Here is a 22,907-nt window from a genome sequence, read left to right as displayed (position 1 = left end):
CCTTTGACTCCGTGCCTGTGTCCTGCCTCCACTACCGTGACAGGTGCCTGGTTTACATTGGCATCAAGCCAAAGAGTTCATTAATGGTTTCATCAGACTAGCGAATCTTGTTTCTCATGGTGTGAGTGACATCTAGGTGCCTTTTGGTAAATTATATGCAGGCTGTAGTGTGCCTTTTATAGAGGATTGGCTTCCTTCTGGCCACAAAAAAAACGGAATTCTGGAGTGTCAGATATGGTTTTAGAAAGTTCTCCCATCTCCACAAAGGAACTCTGGAGCTCTGTCAGAGTGACAGCTGGGTTCTTGGTCACCTCTGAGCCCTTCCCCACCAATGGGTCGGTTTGGCCAAATGGCCAGCTGTAGGAGTGCCGGTGGTTCAAAACAACTTCCATTTAAGATTGATGGAGGCCAGTGTGTTCTTGGGGACCTTTTTTTGGCACCCTGGCCCAGAGATGTGTATCAACCATAGACATGGGAAGTAGAGATGTTGGGGTTGCTCAGCACCCCCTGACAAGATTCCAGTAATCCGCTTGGCGGTCGACGAGACACACGTCACTATACCGACGGACATGCGACTCAAAATCAATTCAGTTCCATCACACAATCAAACATTATCAGCACCCAAACATTATCTGCCCAAAACATCTTTCCACTGCCTTACCAGATCATGTCCAATCAACTGAAATTTCGTGACTCCCAACTGCCATCTCAAGGACGATCAAATGAAACAGGTTGCTCCTGAGATCAATTTGTCATAGCAACGGTTCAGACTACGTATGTAAATGTGGTCGTTCTGTTTTCAAAAAAGAATAAATGTTTTTACTTTGTAATTGGGGGGGGTTATACCGTGATTATACCGTGTAAACAGACGTATTTTTCTTCCTTTTTGGCCGTAGCCTAATGAGTGGGGGTTTACTTCCCTCCCTCGAGGCAAGCTGCTGCACATCCAACTCATCCCTTTCTATCCAGTACGCGCGACTAGAGTGCAATGAGAGTTCATCACCGTCGACGGGGATTACGCTACCGACAAACGTCAAACCGGTAAAAGGTGAATAATGGGCGGGGAAATATATGGTCGATTTAGTTTTTTTTGACATTTATTGCTTTTACTACAGCCGCAGGCTCGTCACTATTTCATGATTTGGAGGGAGTAGTACGCCTCGAGTATTTCTAGTGTGTTTTTGAGCTGCGTGCAACAGCGCTCCAGCTCATCCACTCATCATTACGCGCGAGAGGAACTCCTCAAATACACGACAACAGGTAATGCTGAAGTACGATGTGTATTTAAAAATAACTGCATATTTGTTACATTGAAAATGACGTTTTATTTCACTGAATTGATGTTGGAGTTGTAGAATGTTCTTTTTGTCTCTTATTTACGCAATGTTTCGAGGTTTCAAAGCCAACGGAGGCTCTGCGTAATGACTTAATATGACAATTGGCACATGGTAGAACACGTCGTTTTTCATTTTCTTAAGGTAAGTTGACTAAGAACATTGTCATTTACAGAAACATCCTAAGAGAAATTAAGGTTAACTGCTTTTACTCAGGGGAAGGACAGATTTTCTTAACCCTTTTTTTAATACTATTTTATATACTATTTCTAGTATACCCACCCACAGTGTACAGTGTAAATAACAACAATTATTGTATATTGTCCGGTCTTATACTGATTTACTCATGTTTAATTGTAAAACAAGTGTTGTAGGACACAGTTTTTTTTTGAGAAGTTGAGAGTTCAGATTAGATATTATCATGAGCAAGGAGTTGATAAATGGATAAGCCTAATGCAGTATGCATATTTCTCTCTTTCTCTTCATGATACGCAGTGTTGTCTTAATCTTTAACAGACCATAAATACTGCATATGATGTGAAGGAAAACATGTCTCTCCTGGTATGTGAGGAAAGACAGAGACAGAATAAGTGAAATGAGTTTGGTATAAGGGCACTCTGACAATATTCTGACAGTAGTAAACTCTATCTTCTCCTCTCTTTTGCACTTTTTCTCTTTTTCTCACATCTTTGCTAATGGTCTGGGTTCTAACCCATGTGTGTGTGTGTGTGTGTGTGTGTGCGTTTGTATGATTCTGTCTGGTGACTGTTGACTCTGTGGCATGAGACCCTTCTGTTACAGTCTGAAGGAAATAAAAATCAAAGGGGCAGCCTGACAGAAGATTGACGAAGTAATAATAGAATGGTTAATAAAACTGTATGGTATAATAAATCATAGTGAGTCGATTGTCTTTGGTGATATGTGTGCATGGTTATTTTTGGGAGCACCCCCCCCTACAAATGCACCCACGCACAGTGGCTGTGTGGAAACTCTCTGACACCCTGTGGTTTAACTGTACCAATCATTGTAATAGGCAGGGCAGGAGAAAGACTCAGTCATGACCTGGTACCTCATTATTCTAGCCACCACAGGACTGCTTGCTCCCAGCTATACAGCTTTACTTCAGCTCTGTGGTGCTCAGGTCTGCCATAGGTTTACCTACACTCTTACCAGGAGCCTGGGTAGCTAATAAGAGAGTGTTAGGAACAAAGAAAGAAAGAAAGAGAGTTAAAGACGTGTAGAGAGAGAGTGAATAGAGAAAGACAGGTAGAGAGAGTGAGAGAAAGAGAAAGACAAGTAGAGAGAGTGAGAGATAGACAAGTAGAGAGAGGTATATTACTTTCTCTCCGATGTCTGGCAGTCCTCCTGTGGTGTCAGTCAGAGTGACGTGGGTAAATAAATGCCGGCTAATTTTCTGCCGCCTCACCTCCAAAAGACAACAGAGAAAAACCTCCTGTGATTGGACTTTTCAAACAGCAGCCAATTATTACCTCACTGACCATGCCTTGTCGGACATGCTTAGGGCTGATTAGTGCACAGACACGGTCATTGAAACGCATAGCATGTGTACAGACTGTACACTTAGCATGCAAGCACAGTGGCAGACGTGGCACAAGGAAAATCCCTGAATGTTTCATTCTGACACAGAGCAGAAAAATTTGGCCGTAGAAAGTATTTGGCTTTTAGAAGAGGTTAGATAGATCGCAGTGACAAGGCTGTAGCGCACCTGTTGCTATGAAATAAAACAGAATCTGTGCTATATCCTGCTGTGCAATACAGACTCCAGTATGCATCTGTGTGCTGCTGTGTTTAGAATGGCCCTCAGCTCCATTCCTTAGCAGTGTGACGTTTTCCTGGACGGAGCTGAAAGCGTTCCTACTCTCTTAGAACTCCCTGGATTTGGGTTGAAAAGTGCATGTGTGTGGAATAACTACATAATCTTCACTGACCTTGTTTTAACAGTGGCATTTCAGGACTGTGGCGTGTTGAGCGCATGAAACGTTTTTTTTTTTCGATGTTTGGTGTCAGTCAGTTTTTATTTTATTTATTTGAGTCGTTTCCACAATCTTTTAAGAACCTACAATCATCTCTGAAGTTGGAATTTATCATACCGGCAATAGCATGTCCATATATGGTTATACTTTCTGATCCCTCCAGGCAAACACAAAGGGACACTACCTAAGATGAGATGGTGTGTGTGGCACAGACAGCCGTTATGTGTGTCCTTCAGTCCCTGGGCCGGACCGGATACAATAAGTATTCCCTGGAGTCTCTAACACACTGGACCTTTACTCCCTCTAGGCTACTTATATTAGTTGGATACTGATCAGTTAGAAACCAAATTCTAATTACACTGAGTGGAGTAGTGCATTTAACAGATGACAAAAAATGCCAGTCTCGCAATGTTCATTTCCTCCCCTCTCCCATTTTTTATTACTTCCTTCACCGAAAATATTGCAGAATCGTCCAGGTTCTCTCTGGTTCATATTTCATGTTGTTTTTCTTTCAACTCATAATGTTCTTCAGAAGTATGTCCACCCTCTAGCTGTCTGGTAAAGGGCTGTTCTCTAACCAAATGCTGAGATTTCTGTCTTCTTAAGTCACTGGGCTGATGTTAAGGCTGCACTCTTTTAGTCAAGGGCTAATACTCTGTGTACCCCTCAGGATGTTTTATGTTTAGGGTAACCTGTCACTGTCAGTTGGCCTAAGCCTCTTTTTGTTCCTCTCTTTCTCACCACCTTTCTTTCTTTCTCTGTCACCCCTCTCGCACACAAACACACACGCTCACAGCGTAAACAGTACAGAGAGCTGTCGTCGTCACTGACCTGAGGACTATTTCATAAAACAATAAAAGTAGATAGTAGTAAAACTATTACATCAAACATGGAATTATCCTTTAATAACAGCAGCACGTGACTATTATACTAGACTAGCTACATCAGGGGGCTACAGCATTCTCTGTCATCAGATAGCAGTCTTAGGGCTGCCAGACCTCAGGGCTGGAATCTGATACTTTTAATCTGGTTTCCAGCTTTGAGAAGGTTTTCCTGAGGTGACTAAATGGAATGAATCCTGCTCAAATAATCATCCATTTGGAACCTCATCCATATTGATGGAATGCATTAAGATTTGACTAGGTTTGTAGATGGCAGCAATTTGTAATCTCATGTTTGCACAATACAGTATGTGGCCTCCTAAACTGTTCCCTAATTCAAGATTTTATAGATCATAGCTGGAAATGACCAGGGCTTTGTCAGGGTGGTGTTTATGATTTATTAGGAGGTACATCAGTGCAGGAACTACAGAATTTCCTCATGGCACGGGAACAAATAGTCCTTACACCAGTGATTAGGTTTTAAGTTTCCTTACCTCATGTGCCTTTGGCATGCATTCGTGTTTGGTTTAGTTTTTGGCATGGATTAAAACATTGTTGTGGATGAGGTATGATAGCTTTTTAAACCTTTAAGATTTTATCCTTCACTTTTCATTATCATCTCAGCCATCAGATGAGTACTCCCATTAACCGAATTGGAGGGATACAATGGGGGGTTCTATTATAATCTGATACTGTTATCAGATCATAAGCTTAGTTAGTTTCAAATTCAGAAATACATTCATTGCATGGTTAATTTCTGTTGTTATAAGTATTATTCTGCGGTTATGATCAAATGCAAGAACGCTGATAGCATCTCAAAGCAGGAACAGATCCCATGCTTATTTTCTGTTATGTCAGTTAACTTATATTCCGACTTCAGAGTCAGCTGAATTATGTTATAGACTGCCAAAACCCTTCTACCAAGACACATTATATAGTTATTATGTTGATATTATGGCTAATGTTTAGCTCTCTGCGGCCCCTCATTGATGGTGGAGCGTTTCAAATACTGCATTGTTTGCTGTAGCCTTTTGGGTTGTACAATGAAACCCTTTTCATCATATTCACTCTAACACAGGGAGGTCTCACGTGTAAAACACAACGGTTCCAACCAGTATAGCAGGGAGGTCCCTTTCTGGGCAAGTGGAGGGAGACGAAAGAGAGAGAGAGAGGCAGAGAGAAAGAATGAGAGAGTGAAAGAGAGTGAAAGAGAGCGAGAGAGGTGGCACTGATATTAATGGAACGTATTTGAAATCCAATATTAGTGGAGCGTTGCACAGACGTCAGTTCAGGGCTCTGTTGGTGTAAGTCAGTAGACATCTTTTATGAATGGAGAAAAAACAAACTGCCGCTGTGACCCAAACATTACAGCACTGACAGTTCAGTATGTTAAACCCTGCTTAAAGCTGCACTGTATTTTTTTGGGTCCATCTGACCTCAGATTTATCATGTTCCACTCTTAACTGTGTTTTGTAGTAAGAGTTACAGCTAATGGGGAGCATTTCAATGCTACTGGCGGTACATGTTTATGATGTGTATGGTTTCAGCGTAGCAATGTAAGTTGTGTATTTACTCTGGTAGACAGAGTCGCAGTTAGTCAGGAGTTAGTAACATACGTTCTTAAACTGTACACAAAAACAGAATAGACTAGCGCCAAGAAAAACAGCAGAATAAGTCTTGAGAGCTAAAGCCAATTACCTCTATTATCAAGCCAAGTCTGTGCCCTCGTCAGGGAATAGTGAGAATGTGTCTGTTTCTCTCCCTCTTTCTCTAAATCTCTCTGTGTGTGCTTGCACCCCGTGTCGGGTAATAGAGTGTAGAGTGTATTAGCTCTAATGCACTTTGTCCTTGATAGATAAAGAGATGTGATTATGGCTTACTTACTGGGTAGCCAAGCTCAGTGGTGGCTAAAGCTTTAACAAGGGTGGTCTCTTGTTATTCCCTCCCTCTCTCTTTCTCACTCTTTATTTGTCTCTCTTTCTCCCTGTGGAAGCTAAATGCTTAACGTAGGGTGTTCTTTGGAGGGAAGTGCCCCGGGTGGACATCCATTCTGGGGAACATTCCTTGTGCTGTATATGACTGCTATCAGCGAGCTATGACAACTGGGGTTCCATTTCACTGATTCCCAAATGATTTGTTGGGGTATGTCAGTCAGACACAGAGTTCACTACAGACATATATGTCTTTAAAACAACCCACATGTTTTTTTTTTGTTTTTTTTTATTCCAGACCTTAACCCTTAATCAGAAGAAAACCATATTTCTAACCATGATCCTTAATGTAACTACTTGTTTAGGAATTAATACCAAAAATGTAGCTTAAGTTTCAGGATGAATACCTAAGCTTAACTCTGTCCCAAACCTTGAAACTTCACTTCACCACTAGGAATGAATATTTAATCTTAATTAAAGTTTCTCAATTCAGCCGACCAACTTGGGCCGGATTCTAAAGAACGTATTCGGGCCGGGCTGGGTTCGGGCTTGCCGAACTGTAAGAACTGTAACTGTAAGGTGTGTGATTATATGACTGGCACACTGTCTCTCCTTCCTGTCAGCTGCTTCCTGTCAAGGGCAGGAGCAGGTGTGATGCAAAAGCTGTGTTGTTAATGACCGGTAATAACTAGTTTCTTACTTGGTTTAACTGAAAGTATTTTCATATAATCCCTGATTTTGAGACAAAAACATTCATTTCTTCCTGTATTTTTTTAGGTGTTGCATGCAGCCTACTTTTAGTTATACGTGTATATGCCAATATAGTACTGTATAATGATCATAATGAAGGTGAATAACAGCAGCACTGCATTTGTGTGGTGTGCCACTGCCAACCCAGCACACCATCACAGGTTTTTGTGAAATAGACACAAATTCCTCATTTGGAATTTGTGACATGCACACGAAAAAGGCCCTTTTATGTGTACATAAAACAATTTTGTTCAGGTGTTGGAAGAAAGGCATGTTTTTGTTTGACTCAACTTGCATTTCAACCAGAAACCAAAGCTTGCATTGTGAACTGACTAGTGAGAGCATTCGATTTTGTTCTTACTTTAATTCTGACCTCATTCTTGCTTTAACCCTTACGGAACCTTACCCTTACTGTACTTTAACCCTTATTCAAAATGAAATGTGGGCAAAGCTGAATAAATGTTGTCTTGTACACAAATGTCTTTCTTTAGTCCAAGCTGAAAGAATTGCACCCTAAACACGAAAAACTGACCTAATAAAAATGATAAGATAACAAGATAAGATAACACTGATGCATTAAACAGGCTAGTAGACTTGACCTACTGTAGAATATAGTACTTTTCTTATCACATCAAAAGTTTTGTTGGAAGTGTGCTGTAAATGAAACCAAAAGTAATAAAATGGCAAATAGATGTTAACATAATAATTGTAACTGGCATACAGTCTATTGATAGTCATTTTTGTCAGGTTTAATGATTAGAATAAAAAAGGAACAAAAAAAACTGATCAGGGAATGAGCAAGTGGTGAATGAAGTACGTGTGTAAATAATAATCTGTTCTCATAAACACTTACAATAAAAAAAATTCATTCCAACCAGGCAAGGTGGAATTTGTCAACTTCGTCTTCCCTTCACTTTTACCAGCCAAGGTTCCTTCTCTGCCTGCAGTCTCTGCCAATGTTAGCAGAACAGCAACATTTTAGGAAAAGGTCTGGTTGTTTTTGTAAATCAGGCTTTCTTATTGTTCAGGAGCACTACATTCCTGTGATGTTGGACCAGACGTTCAGTTCATTGAACATGGCTTGGACGGCTTAAATTGTCAGGCCCGATGAAAACTCTTAACTCAACCCTATCAAAAACAAAAACCTTTAACCTTAACTTCATCAGTTGGACGACAGCAAACAAATGCAATTTCAATGAGAGCATGATGGTTTTGTTTCAGATTCATGAAGTAAAATAAAGAAACTGTTCTGTAGTGAATGATATACAGTATCTCACAAAAGTGAGTACACCCCTCACATTTTTGCAAATATTGGATTATATCTTTTCATGTGACAACACTGAAGAAATGACACTTTGCTACAATGTAAAGTAGTGAGTGTACAGCTTGTAGAACAGTGTAAATTTGCTGTCCCCTCAAAATAACTCAAAACACACCCATTAATGTCTAAACCGCTGGCAACAAAAGTATACCCCTAAGTGACAGTTTGGAGTTTGATAAAGTCATTTTTGATGAGACATCATATTGTAGAGCAGAGCACCACTCGCTGTAACAGAAATAACTGAGAGTGTGTTTGTGAACGTGTGCATACGTGTGTGTTGGTGGACTTTTGAGGTTTGTCATATCACCATCAAAACCATTTCCTATCACCCCCCGCACCGTGTGCCGTGCAGCCTGCCAAAGACAACAGTTTTGCCCCTCCAGGAAAAACACACACCCACTCACACACGCATCCCATCAGGAAACAGGGATTATATCTTAACCTGCATGGCACTGGCTGGGCCAAGGAATGCTGGAAAACATGTGATTAGGTGATATATGCCCCTTTTCAGTCAGACACTCCTAGAACAGATTTGGTTTAATATAATATATTGACGCGAAGCCCCAAACAGAGATACAAATGACTTTGATAGATTTGTCGTCTCATTGAATTTGTTGTTGATAATGCATCACACCTAAAGACACAAGCAAAAAGCTAACTACGATAGCTGCTGCATACAGATAGTTTGTCCTTCTGGCAGGGGTGGTTAGTAACGCATTACAAGCAAATTAGTAAAAGGGTACAGTTTCAGAGGATTGAGTACTTTTGTAGTTACTTTCTGGGCTTTGTACTCTTTTCTCTTACTCAAGTATTCCTTTTAAAACCTACAAAAAACAACAACTACTCTTTCATTACAGTTTTTTCTTCTGTTATTTGTCAAAGACTATATGTTTTTTTTCCGTTTCGTTATTTGATTTTAGGTTGGAGATTCCCTCCTTTTAGTCTGTGTAGAAGTAGTACGCGCATGGGTGTAGGTAACTTAATGGCAGGCACTGACATGGAAATTGTCAATTGGAAAATCTAAATGAGGGAAATTCCAACCCATGCCCACAGGAACACGACATATTTTGATTTAAATGTAGCCAAGGCAATAATGAAATGTTGTCTTTGTATACCCAAAGACGTAACCGTCTCTACTTTCAAAAACTCATCATCCGACCTTTGCAAGCACATAAAGGTGCAGTATTATTATATGTTGTATTATTAATTCATTGGGCTTGTCTTGAACTTGAATTTAGTAATGCACTTAGCATTAGCAGCAACATACCCAGTCTAGCTAGCTAGATTTTTGTTGAAATCACTTGCTGCTAACTAGGTGGCTTGGTTGCAATGCAGTAAGTCATTCCACTTAAGATCTGACTTACTGATAACACATATTAGACTGACAAGATGTAATGAGCATTACCCCACTGAAAACCAGCTTATGCTTAAGCTGAACAGAAAATACATACAGTATTTGACTCTTTTGTCGTATACTCTTAAGCTCAGAATGTATTTACTAATAAATCATTATACATTTTTGTAATATATTTTGTTTTTTTGTTTTGCGTTACTATAGGCTGACTCTGGAAAACACATTTCTAGTCAAACTACAGTTTGTGTTTATACCCTCTTAAATTATAATTAATTGTTACTATGGCGTTAATGTGTCAAACAATATACAGGTATGTAACTTGTACTCAAGTACTTTTTTGACCAAGTAGTCTTTTACTCTTGCTTGAGTTGTTTTATCAGGTGGTACATTTACGTGAGTACATTTTGGGATGTGTAACAGTACTTTTACTTGAGTACAGATTTTCAGTACTCTATCCACCCATGCCCTCTGGCCAGGGTAAACAAAACAATTACATTGTGTATTTGGAGCCTGTTAATTTGTGAGGAAACAGCCAAGTCAACCTACAGAAAGGAAGTAACTAAATGAACCAGCGGCCCCCTTGGGGAACTTGGAATACACAAGCTATTTATTCACTATCTCCTGCCCCAGCCAACAGCACTAGGCTTTAAGGCCTTACATTCAGTCAATGAAACATGTCCAAAGTATGAGGTAATGAGCAGCTAGCCTCAGCCAGACGGCCCTTTAAACAGCTCCCAGGATTTTGCTACACACACATGGGAATGGGAGAGCCTGGCCTGTTAGGCAACTGACAACCTTTTCTGCCACCTTATTTTCACGTGACATATCAAGGGGGTAGACTTTTATGGTGGAAAATGTCGGGCCCTAAACAAGGAGCCCCTGTAGCAACATCAAGATGGCCACAAGGGAGTTCTGTGAAGGGAGAAAGCCTCAGAATTTAGAAACCTGACATGTAAATGCATAATACCGCACCCTTTCAGAGGATGCTTTTACTGACTAAATAGTATCAATAACACTGAAAGGCAAACCTCTTGCCAAGAGATTGGACCACTCTGGGGCCAGGCCCATAGATCACTATCACGTTCCTGCGACAGAGAGACATTGCGCCATGGCAGTTTCCATTTATCCTCGCCCCAAAAGCCTGATGGGAGCCATCATATTTTGGGCCAGTGGGAGGGCACAAGATTCAATGATAGATCCCCCAAATGCACCCTATCCAGTGGTGGTATGGTGGCATGCTCAATCGTGTTGAGATCAGGGATTGACTCGGGCATTGCAGAATATTCCATGTCTTTGCCTTAAAAAAACTCCTGGGTTGCTTTCGCAGTATGTTTTGGATCATTGTCCATCTGTAAAGTGAAGCACTGTCCAATCAATTTTGCTGAATTTGGCTGAATCTGAGCAGACAATATATCCCTATGCACTCCAGAATTCATCCGGCTGCTTCTGTCTTCTGTCACATCTTCAATAAACACTAGTGACCCAGTGCCATTGGAAGTCATGCATGCCCACGCCATCACACTGTCTCCACTGTGTTTTACAGATGATGTGGTATGCTTCGGATCATGAGGCGTTTCAAGCCTTCTCCATACCTTTTTTATCTTTCTGGTACATGTTGATCTTAGTTTCATCTGTCCAAAGAATGCTGTTCCAGAACTGGGCTGGCTTTTTTTTATATTTTTTTCTCAGAATGAACCAAACTGTTGATTTGGCCACTCCTAATATTCTTGATATCTCTCTGATGGGTAATTTTTGGCCTGTTTCAATTGCATTTGAGAGCTCCTTTGACTGCATGTTGTGGGTTCACAGCAACAGCTTCCAAATGCGAATGTCACATCTGGAATCAACCCCAGACCTTTTACCTGCTTAATTGATGAAGAAATAACGAAGGAATAGGTCACACCTGTCCATGAAACTGCTCTTGAGTCAATTGTCCAATTACTTTTGGTCCCTTGAAAAAGAGCGGGCTACATATTAAAGAGCTTAAACACTAGAACCGCCAAATGCCTACGCCAATTGCCGTTTGAGTTTATTATTTAAATAAAACTGCCATTTTGACAGCTACACGTTCCTCCTCCCATTACTTTTCCTAAATAGGCGTATATTACATTGTTTCGTTGTCGGAATTTTAAACTGATGAACTATTGAGAGACTGACAGACTATTAACTGTTTTTTTTTTACCCTATTTTCCAACTTAATCCTCCAACAGCCCACGCCACTCAGCGTTGGTAACCAAATGGTACCCACGCGATAATCACCCACGGGAGAAACCTGCAAAGACGTGCTGTTCACAGCCTATTCATTTCGGGCCTCGTCTTTTTCGAATATCTCCTTTCGGTTTTTCGATAACTTATTCTTGTCACTTATAGAAGAATCTTATATACCAGTAATCTATGAGACTAGAGCTATGCATTGGTGTTGAAATCCTTTCGGACCTTGTCTTTTTCTATGTATTCTTTTTTTAGTATTTTGTTTTGTATGGTGAGACAAACACATTCTTGTATTTTTCAAATTCATTAACCATTTGAAACTTTGTGATGCTGTGGAGGAGAATGGCCATGCTAATAGGGACGATTCATATGCTAATGACGGCAAACAGCTTTTGGCTCTGGCGGTTATAGGGGGTAAAAAAGACCTGGCGGTTCTAGTGTTAAACGCTTCCTCCAATTTGGATGTGAATGCCCTCAAACTAACGCTGTGCATTACTCCCTTCGCAGAACAGCGCGATCTGTCTCTAACCAAAATAGAAAGAGGAGTGGGAGGCCCCAGTGAACACCTGAGCAAGAGGACAAATACATTAGAGTGTTTAGTTTGAGAAACAGATGCCTCCCAGGTCCTCAACTCGCAGCATTTTTAATTAGTACATACCTGTATGTAAACACTTGTTTTAAAATGTTAATAACATATTTTTTCTTTTGCAATTTGAATAGTCTTGAAAACACATGTAGGTATTTCAAAAGATAGTAATAAAGTTCTTGGAAATACAATTATAGCTCTTTTGTCAACAAAGAGGAAGCTACCAGAGCCTATCAAAAATTTTAGTGTTTATATGTTACACATCTTGGCTAGGTGCACAAACTCTGGTGAGCATATTCATATTATTAATGATAATTCACTTGTTTAATGTAATAATAATAAAACTTTGGCCCTTAAGTTATTTATTATATTTCATAATTCACTGCATAAATATAGCACAGTGTTGTAGTATAAGAGATCTCTCTTTACTTCTGATACATTATCCATCATATCAAGTTTCTTATCTGTTCTCTGTAAACCAGATGGCCCAGTGATCCTGAGATGGTCTGTACAAATAAACATCATTCTGTTCCATCAGTCCCTTATCCCTTTCAGTATATGGCTGTGCAAAGATGTGTGTGTGTTGTGGATTTGTGTGTTGTAGTGTGAATTGTGGGTTTAGGCATTTTTGCTCTGATTTCTGTTTGTCTAAGGACTGATATGGTGATATGGTCTTTCTCAGGAAATCTCTTGGACAGTACATTTAACCCTTCCCCTCTCTCTCTCTGCACATCTCTGTTTCTCTCCCTCTGCACATTTCCCACATGCTCTCTCTGCACATATTTCTCTGCAAGTTGCTTGATTTTGTTTTCTGCACATGATTTTGTGTTCTCTCTCTCTCTCTCTCTGCACGCTCTCTCTTTCTCTCTTTCAGCCCATTGATCTCTCTGTGTGCACCTTCCGTTTGGTCTCTCTGCACGTTTGTCTATTTTTCTCTCTGCACATATCTCTGCAGGTTTTTTCTTCTGACTTTTTAGATTGCTATCTTTCTTTATTTCGTTTTCAGGCTATATTGACTTGAGAACCATTTGTTTAGATTGACAAAGCAAGTGGAAATGTATATCTACACATATTTACACACACATATAGGTATACGGTAATGCACAAACTCCTACACTTTCTACACACATCATTGTGTTGTTGCATTGTTGGCAGCGATCGCATCTTCAAGTTTTCTTAGGTATGTCTCTAATAAGTTTGCACAGCTGGATTTGGTCAGTTTCTCCCATTCTTCTATCCTTTCAAGCTCTTTCATTGAATGGACTGCAATTTTCAAGTGTCACGAACCCCAGGGGCTATAATGGAGGGGAGAGTGGGAACGTAACACCTACACCTCACTAACATAAGATCAAAAGGTACGCAGAGGCAAGAACTACAGGGCAAAGTCATTTAAAGGCCATTTATATAGATATCTAACCCTATCTAATACAATAGTGTGGCAACCACCTCTAAACCATTAGACTGATGTACTAATACGAAGAGTGGATACCTACATGTAAGCAAATGTATACCCATGTGTATCTAACCTCTTAACAGACAAACAAAACCAGAAAGTTAGTGTCATAAAAAAAACACTGGGTAATTCAAGGACATACAGACTGGTGCCAAAGCCACTCCAGTATTTTCTTGGCTGTGTGCTTCAGTTGTTGTAGTGCTGAGAGAAGAATCTTCACCCCAGTGTCGGGGCTGTGCACCCTTGATCGACCTTCCTGTATTTTGCTACTTTCATCCTTCCTTGAATCCCGATCCGTCTCTTCCACTGAGAAGAATCCCCATAGCATGATGCTCCCATCCCCATGATTCACCAGTATTAGCCAGGAGATTACTTTTTTTTTATAACCTTCCCCGGATCCATGCCAGTACCTTGGATGAATGTTTTCTGTCTTTTTGTCTGTGTGGTATTAATCAGATTAATTAATTTAGTATGACATTATTTATGTTCAACCTAGACATGTTGATGCATGTTTTCTCTGTGGGGCAGAGAGTGAAAAACCGAGGGAGAAGGGGAGGATCTATTCTGAAGCATTTATATTAATTTGATTGGTTAGTTAATAATTAATTAGATGTAATATGTAGAATGTTTTCGGATGTATCACTGCAAGGATATTTTTGTAACCTGCAGTGTTATTCGTTTCTCGGCTCTACGTAAACATGTCTCCTCTTGTGTCACCCCTAATCTCAACCCTAGTGTCACCTCTGACCCTCTGGTAACTTAACAATTACTGGTACATCAATGTCCTCTCACTGCTGGCTGCTCCTACACACTTTGCTGTATTCTCAATTCATCCGTTCCTGACATCTGATGCAGCATGGAGACTCACAAAGGACATACAACCTTTATAACACAACATAAAGAAACAGTTGACACTGTTATCAGTCTAATTCAAAAACCATTTGCCCGAATCATTTGGCCATTTAGGTGCAGAATTAAATGGGTTTTGCATGAGAAAGGGAGAGACAGTTACTGAAAGAGAGCGAAGGGAGGACAGAGGGACTTCAGAAAGAAGGATGATGTGTGAAAGATGGTGTCTGTTTTTGTTGGCCTGACCTTTTGTTTTGGGCAAACAGATTTAGATGGACACAAAAGGAGAGGCAGAGACTGGCAACAGCTGATATAGGGCTGGTACAGGGAACACACATGCCTATTGGGAACCATGGAGAAACAGCTGAAATCTCTCTTACACACACAGGGAGTGAGAGGAGAGACAAGAGTGAGTGGAGAGAAGAGATACTTCCATCCTAATTCTCTAACTCCTAGCATTGCTTTCACGCTCCTTTCAGGACTGTTGAAAAACAGTAGCAGAACATAGAAGAAATCCTTCACTCTTTCATTATGAAGACTGGAGGGATCAAGCTTGAGCCTGGGCAGACGAGTCATGGTGAGAGGCTGTTCTGGAGCTCCGCTGGAGGTCAGGGGAGGTTTCGGCTTTTCCTGGCCCACCCAGGACTGCTGCCTCTGGGGATGGTACTTCTAGTTCTCCTGTCCTCTGGAGAAACAGTAACACAGAGTGTCCCCAGAGTAAAACTCAGCTACAAAGGTAAGAAAGATGGATCTATACTACAACATTGAAAAGCTGCTGCACTGATGGCTGAATGATAAGTTGCTTTTATAAAAACAAGCATATTTAATGCAAGGCTTAACCACTACTGTTTGTTACTGGAATAAACGAATCCTCCAGCAGCAGGACATTTAATTCAGTGGATTATAATTAATGGACATTTTAGTGGGAGTTGATACATTTTTTGTGGCACAATCAGGTCTGGCGATAATATTCAGAAAACCTACCCTGAAGTTGTCTTAAAACAGGGATAAACTAAGGTTACACGTACAGGTTTTATAGATATTTAGGATGAACTGTCTTTGACCTAGGAGGTCCTGAAACAACATTGTGGGAAACATCGATTTAACTTTACATTGGCATGGGTTGTTGGAAATAAACACTAATCTAGAAATGGCTGCGACATCTACAAAGAGAGAACATGATATCTATAACAGTGATAAAAGAGAACGTCTACAGAAGTGAAACACACTAAACTATTTCTCTATCGTAATGCCAGCTACTTTAACTACTCTTCTGTGATAACACCAGCTACCGGCAGAATGTTTATCAGTAGATAGTATTAATTGCTCTGCTAAATGAGGTGTTTACTGGCCCTGTGTCCATATGATGTTTGACTTGTTCTCTCGTTTTTTTTTTTTTTTTTTTAAAGAACGCAACCTGTCACCTCATTGAACCTCTGAAACAAATATAATGGATATATATGAATGACATATGAATACGTGATCATTTAATTTATTTAAAACATACTTCGTAGAGTTGTGTATATATATACTGAAATACCTAGTGAGTTAAGGCATTTGTCATGATGTTCTTATAAAATGTTGTGGCTGTGTCCGCCATACATCTCCCCTGGGCTTCGAACATGGTGTGTGACCGCTCTGGTCCTCAGTGTGTGTCAGTGTGTTTAGTGTTGGGTAAACTAGCGACTGCTTGTTCAGAGCCCCATAAGGGACATTATGGCTTCTTAAAAACCTTATTTAAGAGGCAAAGCGAAAAACACAAACATTACAGTAAATTCCCAATACACCCGTGCAAACCTAATTATAAGCTTTACTCTGACTCTAACCTCCTGACACCTGTACAAAACCAACTGCAACTCTTAATTCAACCCTTAACGCTAACCCCCGATCAAACTCCTAACCTCTGAACTGCCAAAACAAACTCGACACAACGCGACGAGTTACTGACCTCAATACAAACCCACTCGACCCAAACCTTGAACTCCCACCTCTAACCCCAACTTCGTGCCCTGGCCAAGTCTTATTATTATAAACCCAGCATGACTGAACAGTTAGGCTTATTCACATATGTTCCAATATAAATACATGTTAGTACATAAGTAGTAATAATAACTGCTGCAAATGCTATTTATTTAGCAATTTGGTCTTAGAAATATGCATGTTCTGCTCTGCAGTTCGCCTTGTTCCGTGCCGGCTGTAAAACAGAACCATAGACTTCAGCAAAACACAAATATTCAGAACGTTATCAGATGCTGTGTTGTCATCAAAGACTCCCAAGATAACCCACAATGAAGGTAGTTCTCATGGTACATTTGCTGCTAACACTGTGGATAGTTAGCTGATCTGTGTAAACAGTCTCTGTAGGTTTCTGTTGTTGAAGTCCCCTTGTATCCAGTCATATTTGTTTAAGGCTCAAGAGTTTAACCTTCATGCCCTCAAGGCTGAGGTTTGGCTTGTTAGATCTCCATGTTAGGTTGTCTATGACCCGAGGAGTGAAGGGATGGAATGCAACAAAGGAAAATCATCCCAGATTGAACTCCCTCTTGAAAAATGACTTCATCTCCTCCACACAGTGGTGAAAGTCAAAGTCCATCAGTCAGTCATGTCCGACTGAACGCACTCCTCCAGATCTTCATCATCCCTGGTTGACCACATGCTTCAAACAGCATCATACCTCTATGAGCACCGACTCTGAACACACACCATCCATGGCTGAATGAACTGGAGTTCAGAAAGTTGATGCTCAGTTAACATTCCTCGCAGTAACCATCACCCAATGTTTGTACTCTGACAAAAGGAGTTCAGAATTTTCCAAGCGGAAGAACAAAGATCTGTGTTGAGTAGAAAAACATTCTCTGTCACACCCGCCCTGGTTATCCTGAAAAATGTATCTTTGGGCCTATATAGATCAATGCTATACATCTAAAAGATGGCTTCCATCCAATGACACAGCAAAATCATCTAAGACTTGACATGAGGATGAGCTGCAGTGACATGATGGTATTTGTGTTACTGATGTGGCTCCTTGCCAATGTCCTTGGGCAGAATATATGATACACAGTATGCAAATATATCACAGTTTCACTTATGAGGTAATACTATGATCTAATCTTCTGTAATTCATCTGACTGCTCCTTCCACTAAAAGAAAATGTAAATCAGTTGTTCCAAAACCCACACGCTGACCCAGATTCAGACAAGCAGTTTTCTTTATAGCTGTGAATTACATGTAGCAGCAAATCCATGGTCTCCATCTCTCTCTGCTTGGGTATGTCGGGAAATAACTTCCAGACACATTCATGCTTTTTTTCTAGCTGATTCCCTTCAGGCTGGTTTAATTGTTGGATGGTTCTATATTTCCATTACATTACTGAACAATTCTCATTTCGTTTGACAATAACATTACTTTGTTTAAATAAATATATTTCCCTGTAAACTGTTTTTCTGTTTTGCAGATGTCTATCATAAGTAGACACATTATATTTCTGTGAGACTTCCATCTATACAGAGCAGGCTGTTCTGTAGCTGACACATGCACAAACACAGCATTTTAGGTATTAATATTATTGTGGGCATCCACAACCCTAAATTTAACCCTAACCATAATGTTAACCCTAAACCATCTTGTAACATTTTCACTAAACATAACCTTTTTGATGAAAAAAGCCTTTTCTTCATGGAGACCTGCAAACATTTTATCTAGTAAAAACATGGGGAAACACTTGTATACACACATACACACAATTGTTATATTTTACTTTCTTTGTCAAGATCCCTAAAATAAATCCTATTCACAATGAAATGTTCACTAAAATTAACCCTAACACTAATCTGAACATCTAAAACCTAATCCGAAGTCTTATTCCTTATCCTAATCCCTAACCCTAATTCTAACGCTAACCCCTGTTTTTAAGTTTACCCTAAACCTACGTTTACCCCAAATGTTCCTTGTTTTACCATCCTTGGAGTTTTGGCCCCACCAGGATGTACAGTCGGTACATATACACAGACACACACACACAAACAACCAGTCCATCAGTGGGGTTATTTGAAGGCCTGATGCTAGCCTCTGGCTGAGGTGATATACTGTGTAACTCAAATAAACCAGTAGATCAGAGCTCCATGGGGATAATAAGGAGTTGTAGATTTGGGCTGAGGGCTCACCTCCCTGAGGAGAGGGTGTACAGAGAAGCTGGAGCTTAGAACGCTAAGCTAAGTGCTAACAGTGAGGCTAAGCAGGACCTGTCCCAGGACTCCCAGGGCAGTGTGTTTACAGAGCTGATTACAGAGTTAACCAAAGGCTAGCACAGCCAAGTTCTCTGTAGGGTCACTGTGGAGAAGGCATAGGTGCTCTGCGTGTGGATGTCTGTCTGTGGAGGTGAGAGAACGTGAAATGTGAGTGTGTCTGGTGGTGATGTGTTTGAGTGTCTAGGAGGTGGTTCAAGGGTTTCAGGTTGGGATTGAAAGTAACATTTAAATATTGATTGTAAGTTACCTTCCTAAGCCTTCAAACCCAGCGGCTGATCAGAGTGTCAGTTCTCTCACAGTGACCCCTTCACATCCTCACCCAGTCTCTTCGACCGGCATAGCAATTAGGCCTTTTCACAATGCATTGGCCCTGGGTTAGCTAAGCCTGTGTTCACACAAGAGTTTGTTAACCCTGGCTTTAAGTTTAACCTTAGGCTAAGGATTCACACTTGTATTCCTAAGCCCTGGGCTAACAGACAAATACGACACAATACCATTTTACCTTCTATCTATGACACGCTACAAATGTTGCATTCTCTCTGGCATGTGAATAATCTTACTGTACATCACTGACGCACGGTCAATGTTATGCTACCATGATTCATTTAACGACTTCATGACATCGGTTGATCTCGATGCCCACCCTGTCTGTATTTGCTTTGACAATTTTGGAAAGAGAAAAACGTTAGTTAACCTTTATGTCCAAAGTAAGCTGCAATAACTACTTTGCTAAGATTTAGACGGTGTAAGGAACGTACTAAAGTTTGCAGACTTAAAGGACTGAAAACAAAATATGATGCTGCTAGTAACCGTGTGCTTCAAGAGCGTTTATATATTAAATGAGAGTGCAGGTTTTATGATTGGACACAAAACGTCCTATTGTTTTGTTCTTGACCCCATTACACACTGGTTATTTTGTCTCTGTGTTTCTGGGGCTAGCCCTGAAAAGTCGGTGCTAACCGTGCTCCAGAGCAGGGCCGGCTAGCCCTAGGCTAATGGTACTGCTAGCCCACTTCAGAATATGGAAGTGTGAACACTTGCTTAGCCCCGGGGTTAGGAGGCTCTTAGCCCTAGGCTACGGTGCAATGGGAACACGCCTCATTGTGGGGGAGTCTGAGGGGAGAGCAGGGCTGAGGGTCGGAGCTGAGGGCAGGGCTGAGGGCAGGGCTAAGGGCAGGATTAAGGCATCTGGAGGTTTGGCACACATGAAGAAGGATGATCCATCATATGCCATGGAGCAACATTTTATAGATGATGGTGATGAAGGTCGGGTGGTGAATGAGGAAAGAAAAACACTCTTTTACTCATCTACATCTCCATCTGCAGCTTCATCAGTAATGCTATGGGGTTGATTTAGCCTTTTCTTGTCTTTGTTTATCTGTCACTCAAAATAAGACCTACTGGCATTTTATAATATCCCCTCACACACACACACACACACACACACACACACACACACACGCCCCCACAGGAACAACAGATGTATCTTCATTCAGATAAGGTGTTGAACCATGAGACAGGATTGGAAGGTTTCAGCTCATGCCAAGACATGCTTTAGCTTCCACTCTGACAGAAGCAAACATCCATGTCAATGAAAGGCCTCTCCAAACTATTCTACATACCTTCCTAGAATGCTTTCCATGACGTCTTGACATACCAAACCAAACTCTTTCCATGTGTCACATTGAACATTACGTGTGCAGCTACTTCCCCAAATAAAGAATCCTAAAATGGTCTTAATCGGGAGTTGCTGTAAGTCACTCTGGAAAAGAGCAGCTGAAAATTGACCACGGGCGACTTTGTGTGCGTGGAACTCTGTTACGGGGAAGCAACACCAGTCTTCTCATTCGGTTATGCTGAGATTACCATCGCATCTATGTGAAACGTACAGCACATTATGCAGTCATCACCGCTAACGTGCCTCAACAACAGGCCCTTCCTCCAAGGCATTCAGACCTCTTCTGCCTGGGCCTGCCCCGTGTCTTTCCTTTGTTTTATTTATGTTATCCATGGATGTCTGTGTATCTTTGAGCCATACTCTTTGTTTTTCTCAGAGCTGGTGCAGGGTGGCAGTGTGTCCGTGTTCCTAGGCCCTACCGATGGCCTCCATTCCCACTCAGTGTTGTTGGATGAGGAGAAAGGCCGGCTGCTGCTGGGAGCCAGAGACTCTATCTACTTACTGGACCCTGACAACCTCAACAAAGCCCAGAGGAAGGTAAGCTACATCTCCAACATTCCTACAGAACCTGCAGTTATGCAGGGAATGTGGGGGCACTATCACAAAGACAAAAAAAGCAAGATAGTTTGACATGTGTGGAAAAAGACAACGTAAAAGAAGAATGAGAAGCAAAATATGAACAACATGATGTGCACCACACAATTCTGTGAAAAGTGGCACGAGCTGGACCCGTAGAAGACGGGTATATAGTGTGTTTTATTTTTCCAGAAAGAAGAAGAGCCCTGGGCAGAAACCTGGTGTTAATGGTTGACTAGCTATAATACAACCCCTGCAGACACTAACTGGCACACCTCTGACATGTAGATTCATGTATGGACTCACCCGACACTCTTCAATAAGCTCAGCTATGTATGGACCATGGGCTCTTTACTAGATGCTGGATGTAGTTTCCCAGCATCATTATATCTGTCATTTCAACAACATCCAACCTGACTCTGCTTGTACTGCGTATGTTCCACCTGCCTACAGAATGATCTCTGTGGAATGCTGCCTAATCAGTGATGTATTGTTGTAGTGAGAATAATTTGTGGACTGGATGGAATCCGCAACAGTCAGTTGACACAGCGCTCTGTTTATCTATCGCACTGTCTACCTTCTGACATTGACTTTGACCTAGACCACACACACACCCCACACAGGCACACGTGCACGCGCATGCAAATGCACACACACACTCACAAACACTCACACACATGTGGGTTGTGGAAGAAGTGAGTGGGTGTTTATGCAGCTGTGGTTGATCCCAGCGCGAGACAGAGTTGAGTTTATTTGATCTTTATCTCGTTGTTGTAAGTCTGAGTGCTGCTCTCTAAATGTTGCCTTTCTGGTCACTGATACTGATGGTGGCCAGATAAGTAGACTGGAGTATGTTGTGCTATAGCCAAGAGTGGGTATATCCATGTATAGGTAAATATACAAAAATTAGACAGAGAATGCAGTTACAGGTGTGTCTAATTTTCCTTAGTACGTGATAGGGATACTATATACATTGGTGATTGCCATGATGCCTGTGATTCTGTATGTTTTCCAGATTAAAATGGTGATTGAATTGCAATACCAAACATGTTGTGCTCTTTGTTTCTGCTTCATAGCAGCAAGATAGGGAGATAGGGAGATTTGTTGTAATCATTCATGGAATAAACGTGCTCAAAAAGAAGATGAAGGGCAACCAGTGAAGGAAATCTTCTAGATTTTATACAGGTATACAGTCAAGACGGGGGGATACGTTGTCAACATCGTTCATGTAACCGTTTGGATGTTATCGATGTCTAACATATTATTTTACTTTAAGTGGTAAGAACTTATATTTAACTATTATGGCTAAATAGAAATGGTACAGCATTGTGCTTGTTGCTAAATGTTTTACCTATTGTAATTGAACCCAAAATTTCAACAAACAGATAAATACCGAATAGATTGCAGTTTTAGAATAAGAATCAACTTTATTCAATAAGTACATTTGCTCGTACTCTATATTTGACAGGGTGGAATGCTGCTGCTAATATATACAACATTTGTAAATCGAATACACCATAGCTGATCAGATAAAGTTCACATATTGTACATAAGAAGGTAGAGCAATGAATAGAGTTTGAATAATTTACATGGGTTTACTGTTGATTTACAATATCAGCAGTACACCTGTATCTAGATGCACAGAGACAAACCTAGATTTCAGTACTGTATGGTGCAGCTATTAGGTTTACAGTGTAAAGACTTGATGAGGGGGCCTTATAGGTCTCTGGAACAGATGGCTG

At 40.8% G+C, this 22,907-nt stretch overlaps 1 protein-coding gene across 3 annotated transcripts in view; it reads left to right on the top strand.

Moving 5' to 3' along the window:
* Positions 1-942: 942 nt before the first annotated feature.
* sema3d (sema domain, immunoglobulin domain (Ig), short basic domain, secreted, (semaphorin) 3D) overlaps positions 943-22,907 on the top strand; it is a 44,033-nt gene continuing 22,068 nt past the window's right edge. Inside the window, exons 1-4 of one of the 3 annotated variants that reach the window (XM_029115333.2) lie at positions 943-1,260; positions 1,394-1,478; positions 15,144-15,400; positions 20,966-21,126. In XM_029115333.2, the coding sequence (XP_028971166.2) occupies positions 15,196-15,400; positions 20,966-21,126 (366 nt within the window). In that variant the 5' untranslated portion in view covers positions 943-1,260; positions 1,394-1,478; positions 15,144-15,195. The remainder of the gene's footprint in view (positions 1,261-1,393; positions 1,479-15,143; positions 15,401-20,965; positions 21,127-22,907) is intronic. The other 2 variants (XM_029115334.2, XM_029115332.2) reach the window with 2 other exon arrangements.

The sequence above is a fragment of the Esox lucius genome, chromosome 19 (genome assembly GCF_011004845.1).
Source record: "Esox lucius isolate fEsoLuc1 chromosome 19, fEsoLuc1.pri, whole genome shotgun sequence".
NCBI classification, from domain to species: Eukaryota; Metazoa; Chordata; class Actinopteri; order Esociformes; family Esocidae; genus Esox; species Esox lucius.
This window is presented reverse-complemented; position numbering and strand designations above follow the sequence as displayed.